This window comes from Mytilus californianus, unplaced genomic scaffold (genome assembly GCF_021869535.1).
Source record: "Mytilus californianus isolate M0D057914Y unplaced genomic scaffold, xbMytCali1.0.p SCAF_7, whole genome shotgun sequence".
NCBI classification, from domain to species: domain Eukaryota; kingdom Metazoa; phylum Mollusca; class Bivalvia; order Mytilida; family Mytilidae; genus Mytilus; species Mytilus californianus.
The window spans coordinates 109,585,939-109,609,114 of record NW_026262723.1 but is presented as its reverse complement, the minus strand read 5'-3'; the positions used below and the strand labels follow the sequence as shown (position 1 = coordinate 109,609,114).

General features: G+C 31.0%; 1 protein-coding gene and 1 long non-coding RNA gene across 2 annotated transcripts in view; both read right to left on the bottom strand.

Annotated features, from left to right (window-relative positions):
• LOC127709630 (protocadherin Fat 4-like) overlaps positions 1 to 15,021 on the bottom strand; it is a 75,117-nt gene extending 60,096 nt beyond the window's left edge. Inside the window, exons 1-4 of the mRNA XM_052215235.1 lie at positions 15,009 to 15,021; positions 13,306 to 13,383; positions 11,105 to 11,238; positions 10,600 to 10,662 (exon numbers count right to left, since the gene is read on the bottom strand). Coding sequence (XP_052071195.1) covers positions 10,600 to 10,662; positions 11,105 to 11,238; positions 13,306 to 13,383; positions 15,009 to 15,021 — 288 coding nt within the window. The remainder of the gene's footprint in view (positions 1 to 10,599; positions 10,663 to 11,104; positions 11,239 to 13,305; positions 13,384 to 15,008) is intronic.
• A 2,705-nt stretch (positions 15,022 to 17,726) lies between these two features.
• Positions 17,727 to 22,957, bottom strand: LOC127710051 (uncharacterized). Its single transcript, XR_007985910.1, has 3 exons — positions 22,703 to 22,957; positions 19,481 to 19,543; positions 17,727 to 18,407 (listed from the first exon to the last, which is right to left on the bottom strand). It is a non-coding gene; the product is annotated as an uncharacterized LOC127710051 (long non-coding RNA).
• Between the last annotated feature and the right edge of the window lie 219 nt (positions 22,958 to 23,176).

Genomic DNA, 23,176 nt, shown 5'->3' with positions numbered 1-23,176 from the left:
TTTGGCTTTCTGTTGTTATAATTTGAAGACGCTACAATTTTGCCTTCTGGTGTAAGTCTTATAACATCACTAATGATTCACAACTCTTTCGTCCAAAGAAAGCAGACGATCAAGAGAAGTTAGTTGTAACATCACCTTGTCACACACCAAATCTCTGCGAAACTTCAATAGTACTTTTGTTCTAGACCGCTTGCATGCATATTAGTTGCTCTGAGGTTGAACTTTGACAATGCATTTTTTCCACACACTATCAAGCCTTCTCCTTTTGGGACTTGTATGAGTAAACATTTTAGGACTTCCACAACTAGTCATTATCCGGAAAAGCATCTTATCCGAAGGATTTGGTTAACTTTTATAAAAAGTCAAAATTCTATTAACAAAAATATAACTTATTTACAGAAAATACACGAAAGAACTACTATATATAATCAAATCACACTTCAAAATCTCCAAATTAATTAACTTATCCAAGAAAATGTACATCATCACATCGAAACTATCAAATTCATTGTGAAGAAAAAAATAAATGATGGAGCTGATTGACGGATATGAAATTTCCGTAATAAAAAAAGGTATAAATGATGTTTTTATTTTTGAGTTTTTGACAAAATTAATTGGAATTTGCCCAACAAAATTTGCATGCAGTATCGCAATAATATATTTTGTCCTCTCAAATGTCAAGTACTGTTTTTGAATCATATGTTTTCTAGTTTTCAAAGAAAAATGCGTTAAATTTCCATCTATAAAACTGCTAACTTTAAGTTTTAAAGTTTTACTCGGGGATGGTATTATATTTATGTCTCTATCATTCCGATGATCCTTGATGATATGTGCATCGAAAATATTTACGAAAAGAGCCAGAAATTTACCAAAAACGTTTTGTTTTTGGATTTTAAGGTGACTACCCAAAACCGTAAATTGAGTGGTGCCCCATTAAAGGGCTAAAATACAAAAATGTGACCAAAGAAACTTTTTACGACCAGACAGAAATTATAATATAGATATAATTCTATCATTTAAAACATTTTTTAGCCGTGTGTTATTCCGGAACATAAAACTCGTTAACTAAGCGTCTTTTTCGAGGTCAGTTGCAGTACTAATACCAATATACGATCGCAAAATTTTTTTGCGGCCGTATAAAAATAAGCAGATGTGGTATGATTGCCAATGAGACAACTCTCTTCAAGAGACCAAAAGACACAGTATTAATTAACAAATATAGGTCACCAAACGGTCTTCAACATACATAGATTTTGTAAACTTGTTCATCATCTATTATATCATTAAAATGAAAACCATTAGTTTAAGTACAAACCATTAAAGATATTGATGTTGAAGCATCATAGGTGCATTCATCCACGAAAATGCAATTTTCTTTCAGACAATAAAAAGCTAAATTCTACTTTGAGGCGATGTGTTAAATATATATGATCACAAATTCAAAATAGATGTGCCCAAAGTTGGGTAAAAGATGGTGTAGCACGATATTGAATGGTACAAAACCAGGCAAAATAAAAAAAATGTTGACACCCCCAAACAGTATAGAAAATTGAAAAAGTAGATGTCAAAAAGTTTTAAAAAGCGCATACACATTTAAAATCATCACTGTCAAACTGCTGCGATACAGTAAAACATGCCAGTCATTTTATTTGTTGATGGTGTCAAGCATTTCTTGACCTTATCGTTACAGTTTTTTTTAAGAATTCACTTGGTATCCAGTTTTTTTTTATTACCTTAATTATAATAATTAATAAATGATACTGTAGTACTATATAATTAGTTAAGACTTCAATTACGTGTTCTAGTACCAGGTTTACAATTATTCTAAAAATGTTCAATTTTTGTTTTCTATCAGCTAAAAGGTTCTGTCTGACAAGGTGGAGAAGTTTGTTAGTCGAAAAAAAAACAAATTTCACAGCTTTAATGTAATAATTCTATGTTTTGTAAATATATAACCTCTGGTTACTATAGTCAGCTGAGTAGTCGGTGATTTGGTCCTGACATAATTTATAAGATACTTTCATTAACTTCTCAGATGATAAACGTAGAAATTATTGAGAAACTAAGGTTCCAACTCCCTCAGGCAAATTGGACCTTAAGATAAATTTAGCTATTCTACTGATGTCAATTTTGGTACATAATATATTATTAGTTTTTACTGTGCAGTTGTATAAGTAGCCAGTTGCCATATTGTACATAAATTTATATGTTTATATTCTTTTAATAAATAATAGTTTAGTACTTTGTTTTTGTATTATTTCAGTAGGATTCTTGTCTCCCTTAGTTTATAGACATGATAGATAACTGCTGTCATCTGTGTTTAAGAATTGAAGTTTGGGTTTGTGCATATGAGACATCAAATCAAACCAGGAATTATCAATTCTATTTTTAAGCAGTTAAGCTGCTTTATGCGAGCACCCTAGATTTGTGTTCTACCCAATAAATGCTGAAATATGTGCCATTGTTATTATCTGACTGGCTATTATGTTATTTATAACTAATTGAACACTTTTTTCATACTTTTTATTCTGGAATACAAAAAATATGACCAGAAAAACCTTAAATGATCGTCGAACCACCCAAAAGTTTTGAAGTTGCACATAGAAAGTAGTGCTCGCTTGAAATCCTTATGTAGATTATTATCCCCTGTGCTTTTGACTAAGATGTCAAAGAACAATTGTATGAAATATTTAATCGCCGAAAATCTCTAATTTCAAGTCGTTTACATTTGCTAAGTGGAAAAAAGCGCAGGAATATTGTATAACGGCTGTGGCTAATATGACACGGTGTTAAGTCTCAGTTAGCGGTAATTTTAACTTCGTCGACAAAACGTAAATCAAGGACGTTCTAAATTTGGTGGATTCTGATAATACAAAGGTAATTATTATTAATCATTTTATTCGTTTTTGTCTGATATGCTTGTGATTATTTAAATCATCTTAATTAAATGTATGCTCATTTGTTTTCTTGTTAACACTATTCCGTTTATCTCGTAAATGAGCTTCATGCTTGTCAAATCAAGTTGTTGTTATTGAATGAAATAAAACTAGAGATCTGATTGGTCGATGTCAAGGTCATTTCAAGATGGTTTCCTTTGTGTTTTTAGTTCAGGCTTTGTTTGGTGTTACAGACTGCTACATGTGCTTTGATTTAGCTCAATGTGCTTCAAATAATATTGAGATTAAAACTTTAAAAATTATTTTCTAAAGGACGGCATTATTTAACTTCCAAAATCGCATATTTTTGTAAAATATTAAGTCCGAATTTGTGACGCGTCTCACACCGTAATTGTTTTTGATTTACAAGGACTTTTCAATTTCCGTATTGAAAAATACTATTTTTTCGATATTTCTTTTTATGAATTTTTCATATTTAAACACTCGTGAAGTGTTCTAGAATCATTTCTATGCGTTTCCTTCAGCAACTTGGTGCTGGTAAACGACTTTTCCATGAAAATACTGCAAAAAGAAATCGCATGATACGAAAAGAAGGTAACGTTAACGTTGTCAACAAGCTTTCTGACAGGAATAATTATAAACTTGCCAGCAGTAACAACAGATGAATATTAGTTATTATTAAGTGCGCCTATCGGTCTTGCAATTTTTATTATTGTGCACTAAGAAGTATGCCTAGTAATCCAAAACTTTTTGCATGAAGTTATATAAAGATAGTTGGAATTCATGATATTGATGCATTGTGCAGAAACATGAAATATTTTAGTTTGTATTCTTAACAATCCAAGAGTAAGGTTAAATTGTACCAAGGAGAATTACTTATTACAATAATTACGCAGCAGTATTTTGATTGTGGATTCTTTTCAATTTTATTATTTACTGAATGCATATTTGTCACTTGTTTAATGTCTTGTTCAAACGTAAGTTTAATTTGAATTGAATGCAATACCTTTTTGGGTTAATTCGATTAAACTTTGGTGTGAACACTTTCTAAATTGTAATTCAAATTAAACTATGATAGATTAATTGATAAATTGAATTAAAAGTTAACGTCATTTTGACAATAAAGCGATTTTGACGCGTATTGCAATTTGAAGTAGAATTTACATGTACATTTGGACATTAAACATGTTAAACTTTTCGAATGGGTATTAAACTATAAATTCAAATCAGTTAATGCGAATCGAATTCGAATTAAGGGTGTGAACACAGCATTATTATATCAAAGAAATGAGGAATATAAAATTATTAAAAAAAGATGGCCAAATACTTGTATTAATTTTGTTGCAATTTTTGTCTTGCCTTGACAGAGTCGAAAAGAGAGACATCTATATATATATAGGCATGCTGTTTTGGCACCAACAACAATGTATTAGTTTGTGATTTTGTGATAAGGTCTAGGTTATGGTAGGTCAATGATATTTGGTAAGCAGTTGTGTAAGCATAGGCACATTTCATTACCATGGAGAATATTTGGCCCCACCCCCTTAGTCATGGTCTATTGACTTTGAAACTTTGCATAGTTTACATATGTATAAGTTTGTGATTAGGTCATTTTAGGGGGAACCAATAGTATTAGGTCAATGCTATTTGGTGTGCAGTTGTATAAACTTTGTCATTTCTAATTTCCATTGAGATTATTTGGCCCGCCCCCTCAATCATGCAATTTTTACTTGGAACCTTATGTTACTTTGAAAATTCATTTATTAGCTTTTGATTAGGTTAGTATTAGGGAAACCAATAGTGGTAGGTCAATAATAATTGGCATGCAGGTGTAGAAGCATTAGTATGTCTCATTTCCATAGCGGATATTTGGTCCTTACCCCTCAGTCATATGCATGATCTATTGACTTTGAAACTTTTACTTAGTTTACATGAATTAGTTTGTGATTATCATGATGATGTCAGTTTAATATAACCAGTAATCTTAAGTCAAAGCTATTTGGTATGCAAACGTATTGGTATTTAAAAGGTTCATTTCCATGGATATTATTTAATCCATACCTCCTCATTATGGTTCATTGACTTAGAAATTGAATTTGTGTTAAGGTTTGTTTAAAGGGAACGACTTATGAAAAGTCAACGGTATTTGGTAAGCAGTTGTATAAGCATTGGCACATCTCATTTCCATGGAGATTGTTCAGCCCTATACCATCAGTAATGGTTCATTGTCTTTGAATATATTTTACATGTTAAAGTATTCCTTTTTTAATTGTAACATTTGCATTATCAAAATAACAAATAGGCAAAACATGTCTCTCTGTGAACAGCTTATTATAGATTAGACATGAACAATTATTATAAAAATAAGAAGATGTGGAATGATTGCCAATGAGACAACCATCCACAAAAATTCAAATGAAGTGGATGTAAGCAATTATAGGCAACCGTACAGCCTTCCAAAACATATGTTGCATCATTGCTAGGCCATTTTAACAACATAAGCATGTATTGTAATATAATATACAAGAAAATTACACCACTTCAGATAGTTTCAGGTATGATTTGATAATTGTGCATAGTACTAGTGGCACCAGCTGATCCAACTAAAACTGCTAATATGGCATATTCAAACTCTAGTACATAGTGGAATTAAACCATATATACACCACTGTTGGACACCATTATTGAAATTATTATTCTGATAAGAATATTCCTCCATGCAGCCTGCAACAATTAGCTAAACCTATACTGCATAGTAAGCTATAAACGACCATGAATTGACAAATGTAAAAAAATAAAACTGAAGCATCCTGATTTATGTACAAAACAATTATGAAAAATAAATATGATATACAGCAACAATCACCAAATTAGTGGGTCCTCACTATGGACAGGTACATGCAGAATGTGGCGGCTTAAACATGTAAGCTGGCACAAAACTCTCCCCTAACATGGGAAAGTGTATGTACATTATCTCAGACTGAATCTTTAAAAATGTAAATTGGAAATAACTTTTGAAAGTGGTAGGATTGGATAGCGTACACATTTCTGTACAAACATTATTTGATACATCAGAAATAGCTGAGAATAATGCCTGAGATAAATATTTCCACTAATTCTTCCACAATATTCATCTGAACTTCTGCCAAGTTTGCCTTTGGTTTTTAAATTAACTGCCTATAGTGCCCTTGGTGCTTTGATTTAAAGAGTAGATACAGGATAAATGAAATAGACACTTACTTGTCATTAAATATAACCAATACATAAAGTTTTTATAGCTTATTGTTTGAAATTCTAGAAAGGTCAACACCTTGTAAGTTTTGGTTTAGGGAATGAAAGGATGTGCCTTATTCTATCTTTTGTTTTTCCCCGTTATATAAATTGTCCAAAAAAAAGAGGTCATAAATTGATATGACTATAAGTTTGTGTGTTATGTATAAATAGTTAATGACTGCAAAATGGAACCAATTGACATTTTTTAAAATTGAACAGTTAAATGTTACATACATATTGATGTATTTGAAGGGCATTGGTGACCGAGTGGCTGAGTGGCGTAAGTTAAGTTCAACTACTGTATCATTAGCCTGTCTACACTGAGGTTGTGAGTTAAAACCTCCACATGGCAGGTGTATTTGACCCAAATCTTAATACACTAGGACTGTTAGTTTTCCTGACAAAGGTTTTGGTTTTCTCATGGTACTCCGGATTCCTCCAATAAAAACAGGCCGCCAAGAAATAGAGGATAGTGCTGAAAGTAGCGTCTAACACCAAAAATCAATCAATGTCTTTGAGAGTACGTAATAATTTCAGTGATGCTTTCTTGTTATGCAGTGAAGGAAGTTACACCTTTCCATTAAAGGTCAAAAGATTATGATACTGTCAGGATGTGCATTGCATGTTAATTTTTGAAGTCTTGAAATATGTTAAGATTTTTTAGAACTTATGTTTTAAGTTGATAAAGAAAACCTTAGCAGGCTTTGTAAATATTGTCTGAAGTGGTGTACATTTGTTTATATACTTGTGAATACTTCACCAGCATTGTTTAATGAATGAACCCGCAGGATGAAGATGGAATATATGATGGGCATGTCTGTCCTTGGTCATTATTGCATGATTTTTTATTGCTTATCATATTTCAATATCAAAAGTTTTTATCTATTATACTTTTCCAAAAATAATAATATTTAGGGCAGATTATGTACTTGCTGATAATGTACATATATGATACTAGTGGAACAAATATTCAACCACATTTCCCACAAGACATGTCATAAAGCAAAGGACAATCAATCAATTAATATGATACATAACCGCTGATGGTCTTATTGAGGTTTAACCCATATCTCCTTACATATATGTCAGAACTTTAGATTTCTTTCAAAGTACCCATATTAATGTTATCAGATTGGGTTTTATATGAATGGATGACAAATTATACATTTTCTGTTTTTTAACTCTCATCAAGGGTTTAGAAAACATTTATATGTGACTAACTTACAGATAGAAAATCTGAATAATTTAAGTTTACAAACAACATGAAGATAAGCTAGAGATTTTTAAAGACTTTTTGTCATAAAATTGCATTTTTATGTTTTTATCTCTTTATAATTTAATTTTGGATGTAACGCGTCTTCTGATTGGCTGACGTTGTTTTGTTTATCAGCTCTTAGACATAATTTTGTCATGTGACCGTGACGTCATCAACGTTTTTTCATGGTTTACTCCGGTTTAAAATAGAATTTAGAATTAAATTATAAGAAATGACTGTAATATTTTTTCTGTCTATTCGAAGTAACATAAAAAATGTGGTGCACACTTTAAAATAACCCGCTACGCGGGTTATTCAGTGTGCACCACATTTTTGATGTTATTTCTTCATAGACAGAAAAAATATTACAGTCATTCCTTAAATAATCTTGATTGCAATGATTTTCATGACATTAAAGTGCCACTCCATATTGTATGAGAAAACACAATAACATGCAAATACAAGAGCTGGACAGTTATCAGTTATAATCATAACTTTTACAAATACAATGATTAACTGTCATTTGATATCAGCCCCAAAAAATAATAATTGTAAATCCAGTTTCATTCATAATTAATAATGAACATGCTACTTCTGGGTTCACAGTTCTTTTCTCAGAATTAACAAAAGCATAAATGATTCCTTGGGAATTTGAAATAGTATGTCATTAAAATCAATTCTATTTCAAATCATTACATTACCTTAATAGTTCTCTAAAGCTTTAACTTAAAAGGGAAAGAAATTTCATGTAGCTCATGCTATGCAAAACTTGATATATGTTCCCTTTCTGTCCGTACTGCTTGTATGAATTTGACTGTTTTAACTAATTTACCCTGTATGAATTTGACTGTTTTAACTAATTTACCCTGACTTAGTTCTTAGAAAAATTCGTAAGGGTTCCGCGGAACCCAGTGTCTCGCCTACTTTTGCTGTTAATCGCAGGCTCAACAAAAATAAGGAAAAAACTTAATAAAAATATTCCTCTCTATACTATCTTTTGATTGTAAGTAGCTTCTGTCCAAGTTTGGTAAAAATCCAGGATAGTTTATGAATCTAATAAATGTTTTAAAAACTTAAACTGCAGACTGTATGTAATGTTAACTGGAAGAAAAACAAAGTCCATTTATAAGTAAAAAACGGAAAAAATGGAACAAAATTTTAACAACATTTCCTTCTAGATACTAGCTTTTAATCATAAACAAGCTTCTGTCCAAGTTTGGTACAAATCCAGGATAGTTTAAGAAAGTTGTTAAAATTTAAAAAAAACTTTAACCACAGAGTGAATGTAATGTAAATTGGCAGAAAAACTAAGTCCATTTATAAGTTAAATACAGATAAACTGGATTTTTTTTACAAATTTTACTTCTGGATACCATCTTATGATCATAAACAAGCTTCTGTCCAAGTTTGGTACAAATCCAGGATAGTTTAAGAAAGTTGTTAAAATTTTGAAAACTTTAACCACAGAGTGAATGTAATGTTAACTGGCAGAAAAACTAAGTCCATTTATAAGTAAAATACAGAAAAAATGGATTTTTTTTTTACAAAATTTACTTCTGGATACTATCTTATGATCATAAACAAGCTTCTTTCCAAGTTTGGTAGAAATCCGGGATAGTTTAAGAAAGTTATTAAAATTTCAAAAACTTCAACCACAGAGTGAATGTAATGTTTCCTGGCAGAAAAACTAAGTCCATTTATAAGTAAAATACGGAAAAAAAGGATTTTTTTTTTACAAAATTTACTTCTGGATACTATCTTATGACCTTAAACAAGCTTCTGTCCAAGTTTGGTAGAAATTCAGGATAGTTTAAGAAAGTTATTAAAATTTCAAAAACTTTAACCACAGAGTGAATATTTGTGGACGCCGCCGCCGCCGACGGAATGTAGGATCACTATGTCTCGCTTTTTCGACAAAAGTCGAAGGCTCGACAAAAATGACTGAGATATAACAAAGTAATTGCAATTCTGGTGCTATTTTCACAAAAAAATTAGGATAATAAACTGTTAACACAGAGATATGTCTCGCCTTTTTGTAATTTTGATAATGCAAATGTTGAAATTAAAATTGTAATACTTAAACATGTAAGTTATTCAAATATTCAAAGTCGATGAACCATAACTGAAGGTACATGGCTAAACAATCTCCATGGAATGAGATGTGCTAATGCTAATACAAGTTGTTCCCTTTAAATAAATCTAAACACAAACATTAACTTGTAAAATATATGTAAAAGTTTCAAAGTCAATGAACCATGATCAGGGGTGGGGCTATATGATCTCCATGGAAACGATACTTGCAAATGCCAATAAATTTGCATACCAAATATCACTGACTTAACATTAGCAGTTCATCTTAAACTGATCTAATCACAAACTAATACATGTAAACTAAGCAAAAGTTTCAAAGTAAATAGACCATGACTGAGCGGGCAGGGCCAAATATTCTCCATGGAAATGAGATGTGCTAATGCTTATACAACTGAACACCAATTAACATTGGCCTACCACTAATGGTTCCCCTTGAACTGACCAAATCACAAACTAATACATGTTAACTTAGCAAAATTTTCAAAGTCTATAGACCATGATTAAGGGAGCGGAGCCAAATAATCTCCATGGAAATGAGATATGCCAATGCTTATACAACTGCAAACCAAATATCATTGACCTACCACTAGTGGTTCCCCATAAATTGACCTAATCACAAACTAATGCATGTAAACTATGAAAAGTTTCAAAGTCAATAGACCTTGACTGAGGGGGTGGGGCCAAATAATCTCTATGGTAATGAGATGTGCGAATGCTAATACAACTGCATACCAAATATCATTGACCTACCACTAGTGGTTCACCATGAACTAGACCTAATCACAAACTAATACATTGTTGACACCGATGCCGCCGCCGGTTACAGCATACCTATGTCTCGCTTTTTGACTCCGTCAAGGCGAGAAAAAAATTGATCGAAAGTTATAATGAAATGTTCATGATTTAAGTGGTTTTTTTTCTCTAGAACGTTTTGTGCGAAATGAGTTATGTCTAAATCAATTATTTGTAAATTTATCTAAATTTATCCAAATTTTACAATGAAATGTTCTATTTAAACAGTTTAAGGCTGTTATATTTATAAAATACAGGTAAATATAAATCTATTTACAATAAATCACTTACATTATTGTTTGTATAATATGCCGACCATTTTGCTTGTAAATCATTACCTCCCTGGGAGGTTTCCTGGAAAATACAAACTTGACATGAATAAAACATAACAAAACTCCATCTAGTAGGTAAATATATAAACTTGGCATCAATATGATGCAGCCATTAAACCTACCGGAAAATATCAACTGAACTCTAAAATGATTTAACAAAGAGGAACACTGAACTATATAGCATGTAACTGAAGATAAGATATATGTTTCAACATTCATTTTTCTACTTTCAATGTTGTTTAAGAGGCATAATTCATTAAATCTATGACAACTTGTGTATCAATTTCTTTATCACCAGTACTTAAATCAAATGAGCAGCCACTCCAATCATTTCTAATTTGTGTGGATTCATTTATTTTTTCGTGGGTATCAATGTTCGTGGATTGGTGAAAAATCACATTATCATGTATAAACAAGGAATTATTTGATTCTGGAATCATTTTTAATTCTGGACAATAATGTACCTCTCTGTCCAGTTCTCTACTGAGAGTGACATTGCCATCCAATGTGACAGCTAAAGTTGTACTGATACCTCTAAACTGTACCACTGTATTAGGACTGCCAGGAACAAAAGCCTTCAGGCGACCTATGTATGTCCCTGAAATAATAAAGATAAATGATGAATTTCATCCTTATTTCATGTATTTATTGTAACCTGTTTCAAGTAAGGCATAACTATAACATTGAAGAAACAAATATGACATACTTATGGTATCATTACCAATGCCACAACACAAATAAACTGTTATCACAGAGATATGTCTCGCCTTTTTGTAATTTTGATAATGCAAATGTTGAAATTAAAATAGCAATACTTTAACATGTAAGTTATGCAAATATTCAAAGTCGATGAACCATGACTGAAGGTACATGGCTAAACAATCTCCATGGAATGAGATGGGCCAATACTAATACAACTGCATACCAAATACCATTGACTTATTATAAGTCGTTTCCTTTAAACAAACCTAAACACAAACATTAACTTGTAAACTATGTAAAAGTTTCAAAGTCAATGAACCATGATCAGGGGTGGGGCTATATGATCTCCATGGGAACGATACTTGCAAATGCCAATAAATTTGCATACCAAATATCATTGACTTAACATTAGCAGTTCATCTTAACTGATCTAATCACAAACTAATACATGTAAACTAAGCAAACGTTTCAAAGTAAATAGACCATGACTGAGGGGGCAGGGCCAAATATTCTCCATGGAAATGAGATGTGCTAATGCTTATACAACTGAACACCAATTAACATTGGCCTACCACTAATGGTTCCCCTTGAACTGACCAAATCACAAACTAATACATGTTAACTTAGCAAAATTTTCAAAGTCTATAGACCATGACTAAGGAGGTGGAGCCAAATAAACTCCATGGAAATGAGATATGCCAATGCTTATACAACTGCATACCAAATATCATTGACCTACCACTAGTGGTTCCCCATAAATTGACCTAATCACAAACTAATACATGTAAACTATGAAAAGTTTCAAAGTCAATAGACCTTGACTGAGGGGGTGAGGCCAAATAATCTCCATGGTAATGAGATGTGCCAATGCTAATACAACTGCATACCAAATATCATTGACCTACCACTAGTGGTTCACCATGAACTGGACCTAATCACAAACTTATACATTGTTGATGCCGCCGCCGCCGTCACCGACGCCGGAAACAGCATACCTATGTATCGCTTTTTGGACTCCGTCAAGGCGACACAAAAAAAATCATCTCCAAGGGTTACTGGGGAACAGAAATATGGATATTTGGTCTTCTTCTGAATGGTAGTTAAACCTTTGCCAAAGTGGGGTGTCCGTTTGGCTGTGCAGGATGTACAAATAGGCAGCAATGTCCAGTTAGAATGGGGACGTTAAATCTGATGCCTTGGGTTAAGAGGGTGCCATGCACTCTGCATGTTAAAGAACCCTTGCAATAACCCTTTGAGGGATCCATAGGTGGCCTGTTGTAAAGCAAAATTTCTGTTCCTATCCAATATACCCTCATTTCCAGTAGCAGTCCATATTTCCCAACCTTCATCCTTGACAGCCTGTATTACCGAACCTACCTATTGCATTTATTGCTAATTTGTTCTCGTCCTGAACATGCATGAAATATTTGCCACTATGTTAAGCAACCAACAATCAATCAAAATAAATTAATTATTATAACACACTCACTTAAGTGTTTCTGCCATCATGTCTTGACTCAGAATCATTTTTATTTCATTAATATAATATACCTATTGATATTCCTTCAACCATGACATATAATTATTATAATTGGACTATTGTTACATACTGACTCTTGTTTTTACATTAATGACTGAATTATTATAAATTTTATACTGAAACAATATCTTCACTCATACGTTATGACATGATTCTGACTATTGTAACTAACAACTGTTGTCTGTTTAACAATGCTCTGAGTGAGAATTGCCGTAGTACTATTGGAATACTATATGTTGTTTGGAAACTTCACAGGGAATATGAGCCCATAATCTCTGTGAAGCCCCAATAACAATTATATTATACTGGAATGTCCTGATTTCATCACTAATTATCATTTTTATCTTTGTATTCCTTCACAGGTAACCAATTGAATTGCAGGATTTACAGGGATATTTAATCCAGTATAATATTATTACATACCAACTGTTGTTCCCTCAACGATCCCCTGACTCAGACGGCTCCTTAAGTCACCATCATTGTTTGCATCAAACACAGGTGCTACAATAAAATAAATTATTAAGACTTGGTACTGGTTCTAGTGTTTACTGAAAATTTGTTTTTGTTTGTTTGTCTGTTTTTTTTTGTAGGAGTCAGGGATTGATGGTTGAAGTGGTCTGTGGTATTTTTGGCAATTCCCACTCTATTTTCAGATGAAGTCTATCTTGACTTTTAACCAAATCACCACAAGATCAGTCAAGTTTTCTTCACCTCATGGGACATTATGCAACCAAGTTTGGCTAAATGAAAATGTTTTGTTTATTACATGCAGACACAATTACATTCAATCTTTATTTCATTATAAGCTAATTTACACTAACTCATAACTCAGCTAAAACATTAAATTGCCCAATATCCAATGGGCAAATTTCATTTGGATTTTACTGGCCAGTCTTGAGTGCATGCTATGTGCATAAGACAAACAAGAAAGAGCTTATTTGAACTATTTATCTATGAAATATATATATACATATTTCAAGATGGCTTTATCATCAATTAGAAATACTATTTCTACTATTTATAATATTCTCATGTATTTTTCTACATACATGGTGAGTGTCCTCAATTATTCTCCACTATAACGCACACAGCCAAGATAAGCTACCATGTAGATTTTGTGGCTAACTACATAACTAGAGGCTCTAAAGAGCCTGTGTCGCTCACCTTGGTCTATGTGCATATTAAACAAAGGACACAGATGGATTCATGACAAAATTGTGTTTTGGTGATGGTGATGTGTTTGTAGATCTTACTTTACTAAACATTCTTGCTGCTTACAAATATCTCTATCTATAATGAACTTGGCCCAGTAGATACAGTGGAAAATATTTTGTAAAAATTTACAAAAATTTACAAAAATTATGAAAATTGTAAAAAATTGACTATAAAGGGCAATAACTCCTTAAGGGGTCAATTGACAATTTTGGTCAAGTTGACTTGATTGTAGATCTTACTTTGCTGAACATTATTGCTGTTTACAGTTTATCTCTATCTATAATAATATTCAAGATAATAACCAAAAGCTGCAAAATTTTCTTAAAATTACCAATTCAGGGGCACAACCCAACAACGTGTTGCCTGATTGGTCTGAAAATTTCAGGGCAGATAGATCTTGACCTAATGAACAATTTTCTACTTGTCACTGCTCTAAATGCTTTGGTTTCAGAGATATGAGCCAAAAACTGCATTCTACTCTATGTACTATTTTTTAGCCATGTCGGCCATCTTGGTTCGTGGGCGGGGTCATCGGACACATTTTTTAAACTAGATACCCTAATGATGATTGTGGACAAGTTTGGTTAAATTTGTCTTAGTAGTTTCAGAGGAGAAGATTTTTGTAAAAAATTACATAAATTTACGAAAAATGGTTAAAAATTAACTATAAACGGCAATAACTCCTTAAGGGGTCAACTGACCATTTTGGTCAAGTTGACTTGATTGTAGATCTTACTTTGCTGAACATTATTGCTGTTTACAGTTTATCTCTATCTATAATAATATTCAAAATAATAACCAAAAACTGCAAAATTTTCTTAAAATTACCAATTTAGTGACAGCAACCCAACAACAGGTTACTTACAGAAAAAATAGTACTGTTAATGTTATTAACTTAATCATTAACTCACCTGTTAAAACCATTACAACGACTAGACTATACATCTTCAGTCTTTCCTAAAAACACAAAAAATATCTTATCCTTCATTTGCAAATGTGCTATTAATAAGTTCAATATAGTGCTAAGCACGTCTGAACTGTTGGTATTTCTCTGAAGATGAATGTTAACAACCAGGCAACTAAAATCACAGTCTGCCCAATAAAGTACAGTGTTATGGGATTAATTGGTTAAAGGTGAAGATTTACCACTTTAACATTTTTTAAGAGATTTGCAAAACTTGTTTCAATTGTAGTAAATATAACTAAATTAATCAAAATAAACAGTAGAACATAGAAATTTTAAAAAGTATCCTCAGTCAGCATTTACAACTGTCAAAAAATGTCAATTTTGTAAAAACTGGACCCAATAATGACACATATAAAAAAAGAACTGAACTTCAAAAAAATATGCATTGTCTGGAAATACCAAGAATGAGATGACATTACAAATCCATGAAGATATTAACATTTACTTACAGGTCACCTTACAGCCTTCAACAATGAGCAAAAGCCAATACTGTAGAGTAGACTATAAAAGGTCCCATGATGACAACATTTGAAATAATTCAACAGGTTGGGGAAGATCCTCATAAACGGTCATTATCCTAATTTATGAGTATTAAACCCAAAGAAGGGACCAATTTACAGTAATAAAAAATAGAATTTTGCATTTCATTTTAAAGGTGCACACATTCATGCAGGTAAATGGCAACATTTTCCATGTTGAAACCATTGTTCACATGAGTACTGAATAAAAGTTAATGGCCTACAATAAATTTTATATTGGGGAGGACAACGTTTTAATAAACCAGATGACATTTCAATCATAGTGTCTTGGATCAAATTATTGCCTTTTACATGAATGTTTGTGCCAAAACAGGAACCTGAAATCCTGTTTATTTCACTGTAAATTGATACCTGTTTTGACGTATAATACCCATAAATGGAGATAATACAAGGGGGATAATACCTGGTTATGAAGGTCTTCCTTATCCAAGAGAAACTCAAGAGGTGGTTTCATTGGTTACTCCGGTAAATTAGGATTTTACGGAATCAGATCCGTTCGCCCTAATTACATGTTCGCCCTAGGTTCGTTTGCCCATAGAGTCTGATTGCCCTAAAAAAAATTTATGGTATCAAGATTATACCTATCCAGATATCTATTTGGTTAATTTTAAAGAAAATACATATAACTATCTTAAAATTCATGAAAAATCTTGGAAATAATTCAAAATTAATTTCTTGTGTTCAAGCAATGAATGGTTTCATTGTTACATTTGTTTATTTTTATTATTTACTGTTGATTGTAATTTAGAATATTGATTAGATATAATTATAATGAGGTCGTAAGGGGCTTAATTGCTAAGGCGGTTTATGTCACGGCTCCCACAAAAAGTACGATTTAATGTGTATCAGATGTCATTAGATAATTGATTTTTGTTCAGACGAATTTGTTTAAGAAGTTGGAAACTTTTTACAATCGTAAGATGTCAAATTCTGCAAATACTGCAAATAAATCAAGTGAAAACTCAGAGGTAAACCAAGACAAAAACAATATGGCGGACACCATTGAAAAGGGTGAGACCTATTCTTCTATCTTACAAATACAAAACACCAAAAACAATTATGATGTTGAAGATGTAAAACCAGTTTTCATATTAGAAAGCGACCTGTTTGGTAACTATACAAAACCATCGATGCTACAATCTGCCCAGCCAGCCATCTAAAAGGGTTACAGCGTGTTCGAGGTTTATGGAGAATCTATTTTGATTCTGAGATCGATAGAGAATCCCTCATTACATCAGGCATAACAATTCGAAACAAATATATCCAGGTTTACACTAGAAACCCAAGGATAATTGTTAATGAAAGACCAACTTACCTGAAAATACGGGTTAAAAATGTTCCTTGTTCCGCCGAGGATGGACAGATTGAGCGAAGCTTAGAATTTCACGGATGTGAGGTTTTTAATATGTATAGAGAACGGTTGAGGGTAGATGGTCTGTTATCAAATTGCCAAACCGGTGACCGAATCGCAATGGTAGCTCCTCTAAGTAAAGCTTTACCAAGATCTGTAATTATTGGTAAATACAGAGCAACAGTTATTCACCAAGGACAAGAAAATCATAATCATGCTGAAATCTCATGCAATAAATGTCTACAGAAAGGTCATAAATTTTCGCAGTGTCCAAATGACTGGGTTTGTCTTCATTGTAACAAACAAGGACACAGACAAGCAGAGTGTGATTCGCACCTAAGTGAAAGTGACGACACAGAAGACGATAATTCAGATGAGGATAAATCGGAAACAGAAAATCCGGTGCAGATATCACAATCAATACTGCAACCAACCCCAAAAGGAACTAAACCAAGATCACCTACTATCGCTCCACTTAATAAAGATCAAACTGCCACTTCTACCAATACAAATACAGACAAAGATGATACGTACAATCATGACCCAGTATTGGAAGATATAAATATTAACACTTCCACCGATGGCTCACAGAAAAAAAAAAAGAAAAAAAAACTGACTAATAACCAAAAAAAGGCACAAGGAGATATAAGCCAATATTTCCAAGGAACGAACCAAACTCCAAGAAATAAAACTGATAAGAGAAATGCAACAACCCCAACAGAAGAGTATCAAGAACGTACAGGTCCTGCACAAAAGACAAGTAAAACGTAGGACCAGTACCATATGTAAATCTATTACAAAACAAGTGTTAAATAGTTAAAACAGTACAATGTTCAAATATAAATATATGTACATAGCATTTATTATTTTTATTTTATTAATTAAAAAAAACAAAAAAAAATGAATGTGATGCAATGCCAGATTGCATACATTCAAAAGATAATGACTATTTGAATGTCAAACATATGTATGTCATAAAAAAGATTTATGTTCCAAACAATCACCTGTTAGTATGGTACGCTATAAATAGAACATTACAATTTGTGAATGTATATTTGGTAAAAACAACATCATTGATATTAATATTGTAAGAAATTTCTATATCCAACAATTATTATTCCATGTGAAAAGAAATCCATCAGTCACATATGCCACGTTTATAATCCAGAGTGGTAATATATTTCAAACTTCTTCGCAATGTATAGAAAAGGAAAACCCAATTCTATTTTTAGAACACGAACCACAATTTATAGCAATCCGTGTTTTCTTAATATCCGTATGTAAATCCAATAATAGTACTTTTCATTCTCGGTTAATACTTGGAATACGGTATATCACAAAGCCATCATTGAAATTGTTTTCTTTAGATAACGTCTGGTGTTCGGACATATCACTTCAACTTGCTAATCCGAATCTGGGTCATTGTCTGACGGAAGTCAAGGCCAAATGCGGTCTGAAAATAGATAATGAAATAATATCAAAACAATGTGTAGTTTTCATATTAAACATGTTAAAATGATTACTTACAACAATATTGTAAAAATATTGACAAAGTTATGTACAATGTGTATATTAATATTAATACAAACTGTATGTGCATGCTGTAAACACAAATGCTGTTTATATTATGTATGAGAAAACTTTTACATTTTTAATTTGATATTTATGACAAACAATGAGTGAAAACATACATATATGTTCATTAAATTGTCAAGGTCTAGGTTCAAAAGATAAAAGACAAAGGCTTCATATGTGGATGAAGTATCAACACTGTAATATTTTATTTGTACAAGAAAGTCATTTCACTTCTACTTTAGAGAAACAATTTAAAAATGAATTCAAAGGTGATATATATCACAGTTATGGAAATTCACAATCAAGAGGAGTATCAATTTATATTAGCAATCACACGGATTATCAATTAATTGATAAATTTCAGGATGAGGAGGGGCGAATAATTTTGATCAACATAGAAATTTCAGAAAGTATATATACTTTAGTTAATATTTATGCACCAAATCTTCCCAAAAATAGAAATGCCTTTTTCAAAAAAGTAAATGACATGATACAGAAAAACAGTTTAGGGATGGTCATAGTTGGGGGAGATATGAATGATACACTATCTAATATTGACAGCAAAAAAAATAGCAGAAATAAAAAAAAACAAAAACCAGTCAACAGTTTAAAAGGGTTAATCAAAACACATAAGTTGATAGACATTTGGAGAGATATACATAGTACTAATATACAATTTACATGGAGACGGAAAAATAAGATAAATGAAGCTTCACGCATAGATTACTTTCTTGTTTGTTCAGAAATAAGGTCACATATATATTCAGCAGATATAAGACCTGCACTTATTTCGCATACAGATCACCAAGCTATATCGCTAAAGGTAAAAGGGAGATCACAATCAAAAGGGAAAGGATATTTTAAAATTAATAATAGTATCTTGGATAATATAGAATACAAAAAAATAATAAAAGGTCTTATTGTGAAATATACAAATAAAACAAAACTTACTGATAATATAGGACTACAATGGGATCTGTTCAAAATTGAAGTTCGAGAACAAACTGTTGCATACTGTAAAAGAAAAGCAAATCAAAATATAAGTGAAATACACATATTGGAAAATAAGATTAAAAAATTAAATGAAAGTATAAACAAAAATTGTAAAGATGATGTTATTAAACATTTTCAAGAAGAATTAATTTATAATGAATGTAAACTAAGAAAACTTTATGAAATAAAAAGTAAAGGAGCTCAAATAAGGTCAAGGATACAATGGGTAGAAGAAGGAGAGAAAAATACTAAATTTTTTTTGGGGTTAGAAAAAGCTAGACAAACTAGAAAGACTATAACTGCCTTGAAAGATGACAAAGGAGTTGTACAGACAGAATCTTCTAAAATTTTACAAATAGAAAAAGAATTCTATCAAAATATTTATAATAGTACAAATCCAGATGTGAAATCCATAGATAATTATATTAATGATACAAATATTGATCATAAATTAAATACACAAGAAAGTGAGATAATGGAAGGTACTTTAACCATTGAAGAATGCACGAATTCATTATTCAAGATGAAATTGAACAAATCACCAGGAATTGATGGAATAAGTGTTGAGTTCTATAGAACCTTTTGGGATGAATTAAAAGAATTTGCTGTATCTACATTTAATTATTCATATAAAAAAGGGGAGTTAACGAGTTCTCAAAAATTAGGAGTTATTTTTCTTATACATAAAAAGAATGATCCGCTTTGTTTAAATAATTATAGACCCATAACTTTATTAAATATTGATACAAAATTAATTGCATATTCATTGGCTCAGCGCATTAAAAATATCCTACCAAAAATTATTCACAAAGATCAAAATGGCTATGTTAAAAATAGATATATAGGTTATAATATTAGACAAATCCAGGATATAATTGATTATGCAGAAAGATTTAATATAGAGGGGGCACTACTATTTTTAGATTTCTCAAAAGCATTTGACTCTTTAGAATGGGATTTTATGATTTCAGCTCTAAAAAATTTGGATTTCAAAATTCTATGCTTAAATGGATTAAGACTTTATACACAGATATTAAAAGCGCAGTAATAAATAATGGATGGATATCTGAACCCATTAACATTCAACGTGGAATCCGACAAGGATGTCCGTGCAGTGCGATAATTTTTGTTATAGCAGTAGAGATATTAGCCTGTAAGATAAGGCAAGACCATAATATTAAAGGCTTTGAAATTAAGATAGATGGGAAAACACATTCATTAAAAATCAGCCAACTTGCAGATGACACGACACTTTTTCTAAAAACACAAAAAGACATTTCAAAAGTTTTAAATATGATTGAAATCTTTGGCACATTATCAGGGCTTAAATTAAACAGATTAAAAACATAAGGCATTTGGTTGGGAAAACATAAACACTGTAAAGAAAAATACGAAAACATCAACTTTACAGACAAACCAGTGAAATGTTTAGGAGTTTTTTTTGGTTGTAATAAAAATGTGTGTCAAAAACTCAATGCTGAAAAACAATTAGAAAAATCTGAGAAAATAATTAAAAACTGGGAGAAAAGAAATCTAACATTATTGGGAAAAATAACAGTTATCAAATCACTGATTCTACCCAATATTACTTTTTTAGCATCTGTTTCACACATAGAAAAAGAATATATTGATAAATTTAAAAAAATTATTTATCAATTTTTATGGAAAAGCAAAATAGATAAAGTTAAACGTAAAGTATTAAGCTATGAATTGCTAGATGGTGGTCTAAAAATGATTAACATAGATAAATACATAGAATCCATCAAAATTGGATGGATTAAAAGATTAATATATGGAGATTTAGCCAACTGGAAAGTTATACCATTATTTTATTTTAATAAATTTGGCAAGAACTTCCTTATCTTTCATATGAACATTGATGGTATTAACTCAATTCCAGGTTTAAATAAGTTGCCAGAATTTTATTTGAATGTAGTAAAAGCATGGGTAAAAAACAAAAAAATAGAGCAGCCTAAAAACTTTGTATCTATTCGTCAACAAGTAATTTGGGGAAATCAATTCATTAAGATAAAAAAAAAAGTCTTTTATTTCAAAACTGGATAAATAGCAATATCATCTATGTAAACGACATTATAGATGAAAATGGTAACATATTGGAGAAACATATTTTGCAAAAGCTCAGGATTAAATATAATTGGATGTCAGAATTTTCTCAATTGAAGAAAGCCTTTCCAAAAGAATGGCTTAATATTTTACAACAAGAAAATTCAAAGAAAACTAAAGTAAAAACAAATAATGTTTTATACATTAAGAATAATTGTAATTATATAGAAAAATTAGAAAATTTAGACACTAAAAAAATTTATAATATATTTATTCAGAATGAGATTGAAATGCCTGTTGGTTTTAACCGATGGAAAACAGTGTTAAAAATTGAGTATATTCATAGTTCAACATGTAATATATTAAAATTTGTTCATCATTATTTGAAAGAAAATAAGTATAAAGTGTTTCGTTGGAAACTGTTACACTTTATTCTACCTTGTAAAACTTTATTAAAACAGTGGAATATCTGCAATACTTCAAATTGTCATTATTGCAATACCACTGAGGATTATGATCATATGTTTTTGAAATGTCACTTTCTTGATGACTTCTTAAGTAAAATAAAAAATCTTCTTGAAAAACTGAATATTGATAATAATATTCTAACATTGAAGAATTTAGTATTCGGTTATAAAATTAATGATGAACAATATTATGAAATCAATTATTTGATTACATTAATAATGTTTTGTATATATAAAGCTAATTACATGTCTGAACAGAAAACAGAATCTATAAATGTGTATGCTGTATTTAAAGCAGAATTTATGTATAGTTACAAACTGCAGGCAAAATGTAAGAATACAAAATATAAATGTATTCTAGATAAAACTGCCAAATTGTTAAAATAATTTCTTTGTTTGAGAAGTATATGATCTAGCAAAAATAAATGGATGAATAAATTAATAAAAGAGATAAATTTTACGAATTACACATCTGGAACTGATCAAGTAATATAAATTTTACCTTTCACCGCTACTGTACATGTACATGTGATGATTGAAATGATTGATAACGAGACTATTTACCGTTACAAAAAGAAGATTAAAAAATGAAATATTTATTTAATCTTAATCTTCTTTATACTACAGAAATTTTTTAATTCAGACATACCTGTGAATATGCTATATCACATCTGTTTATTTTTTTATTTTTTAAGTCATGGCCGGTGTGACAATATTTGTTTCAAAACCAGGAAGATGTTTGATAGAAAAACAATTCACCCGTACGTTTACGGAGAAAATATGAAAAATTTCCGGAAACAATACCCAAAAATCAATTATTGCTAGATGATATATATAGTAAATTGTTAAACAAATAAGTACCATTGATATATACTTGTTAATTTCATTGCTGATAATTTTATAATTTAACTGTTCAATTAAAACTAATGTTAATTTAATATAATGATGCTTACCAGAAACAACCCTGGATTTCTGGTATTAACAAACAGGGACTCTTTACTGGAATGCTGGACTAGTGAAGTACATTGTTAACAGCAGAAAGTGCAATTAGTTGTTGTTGAATAAAAAAAAAAAAAAAAAAGAAGTCTGAAACCATCAATTGATTGCTTTTAGAAGTTATTGT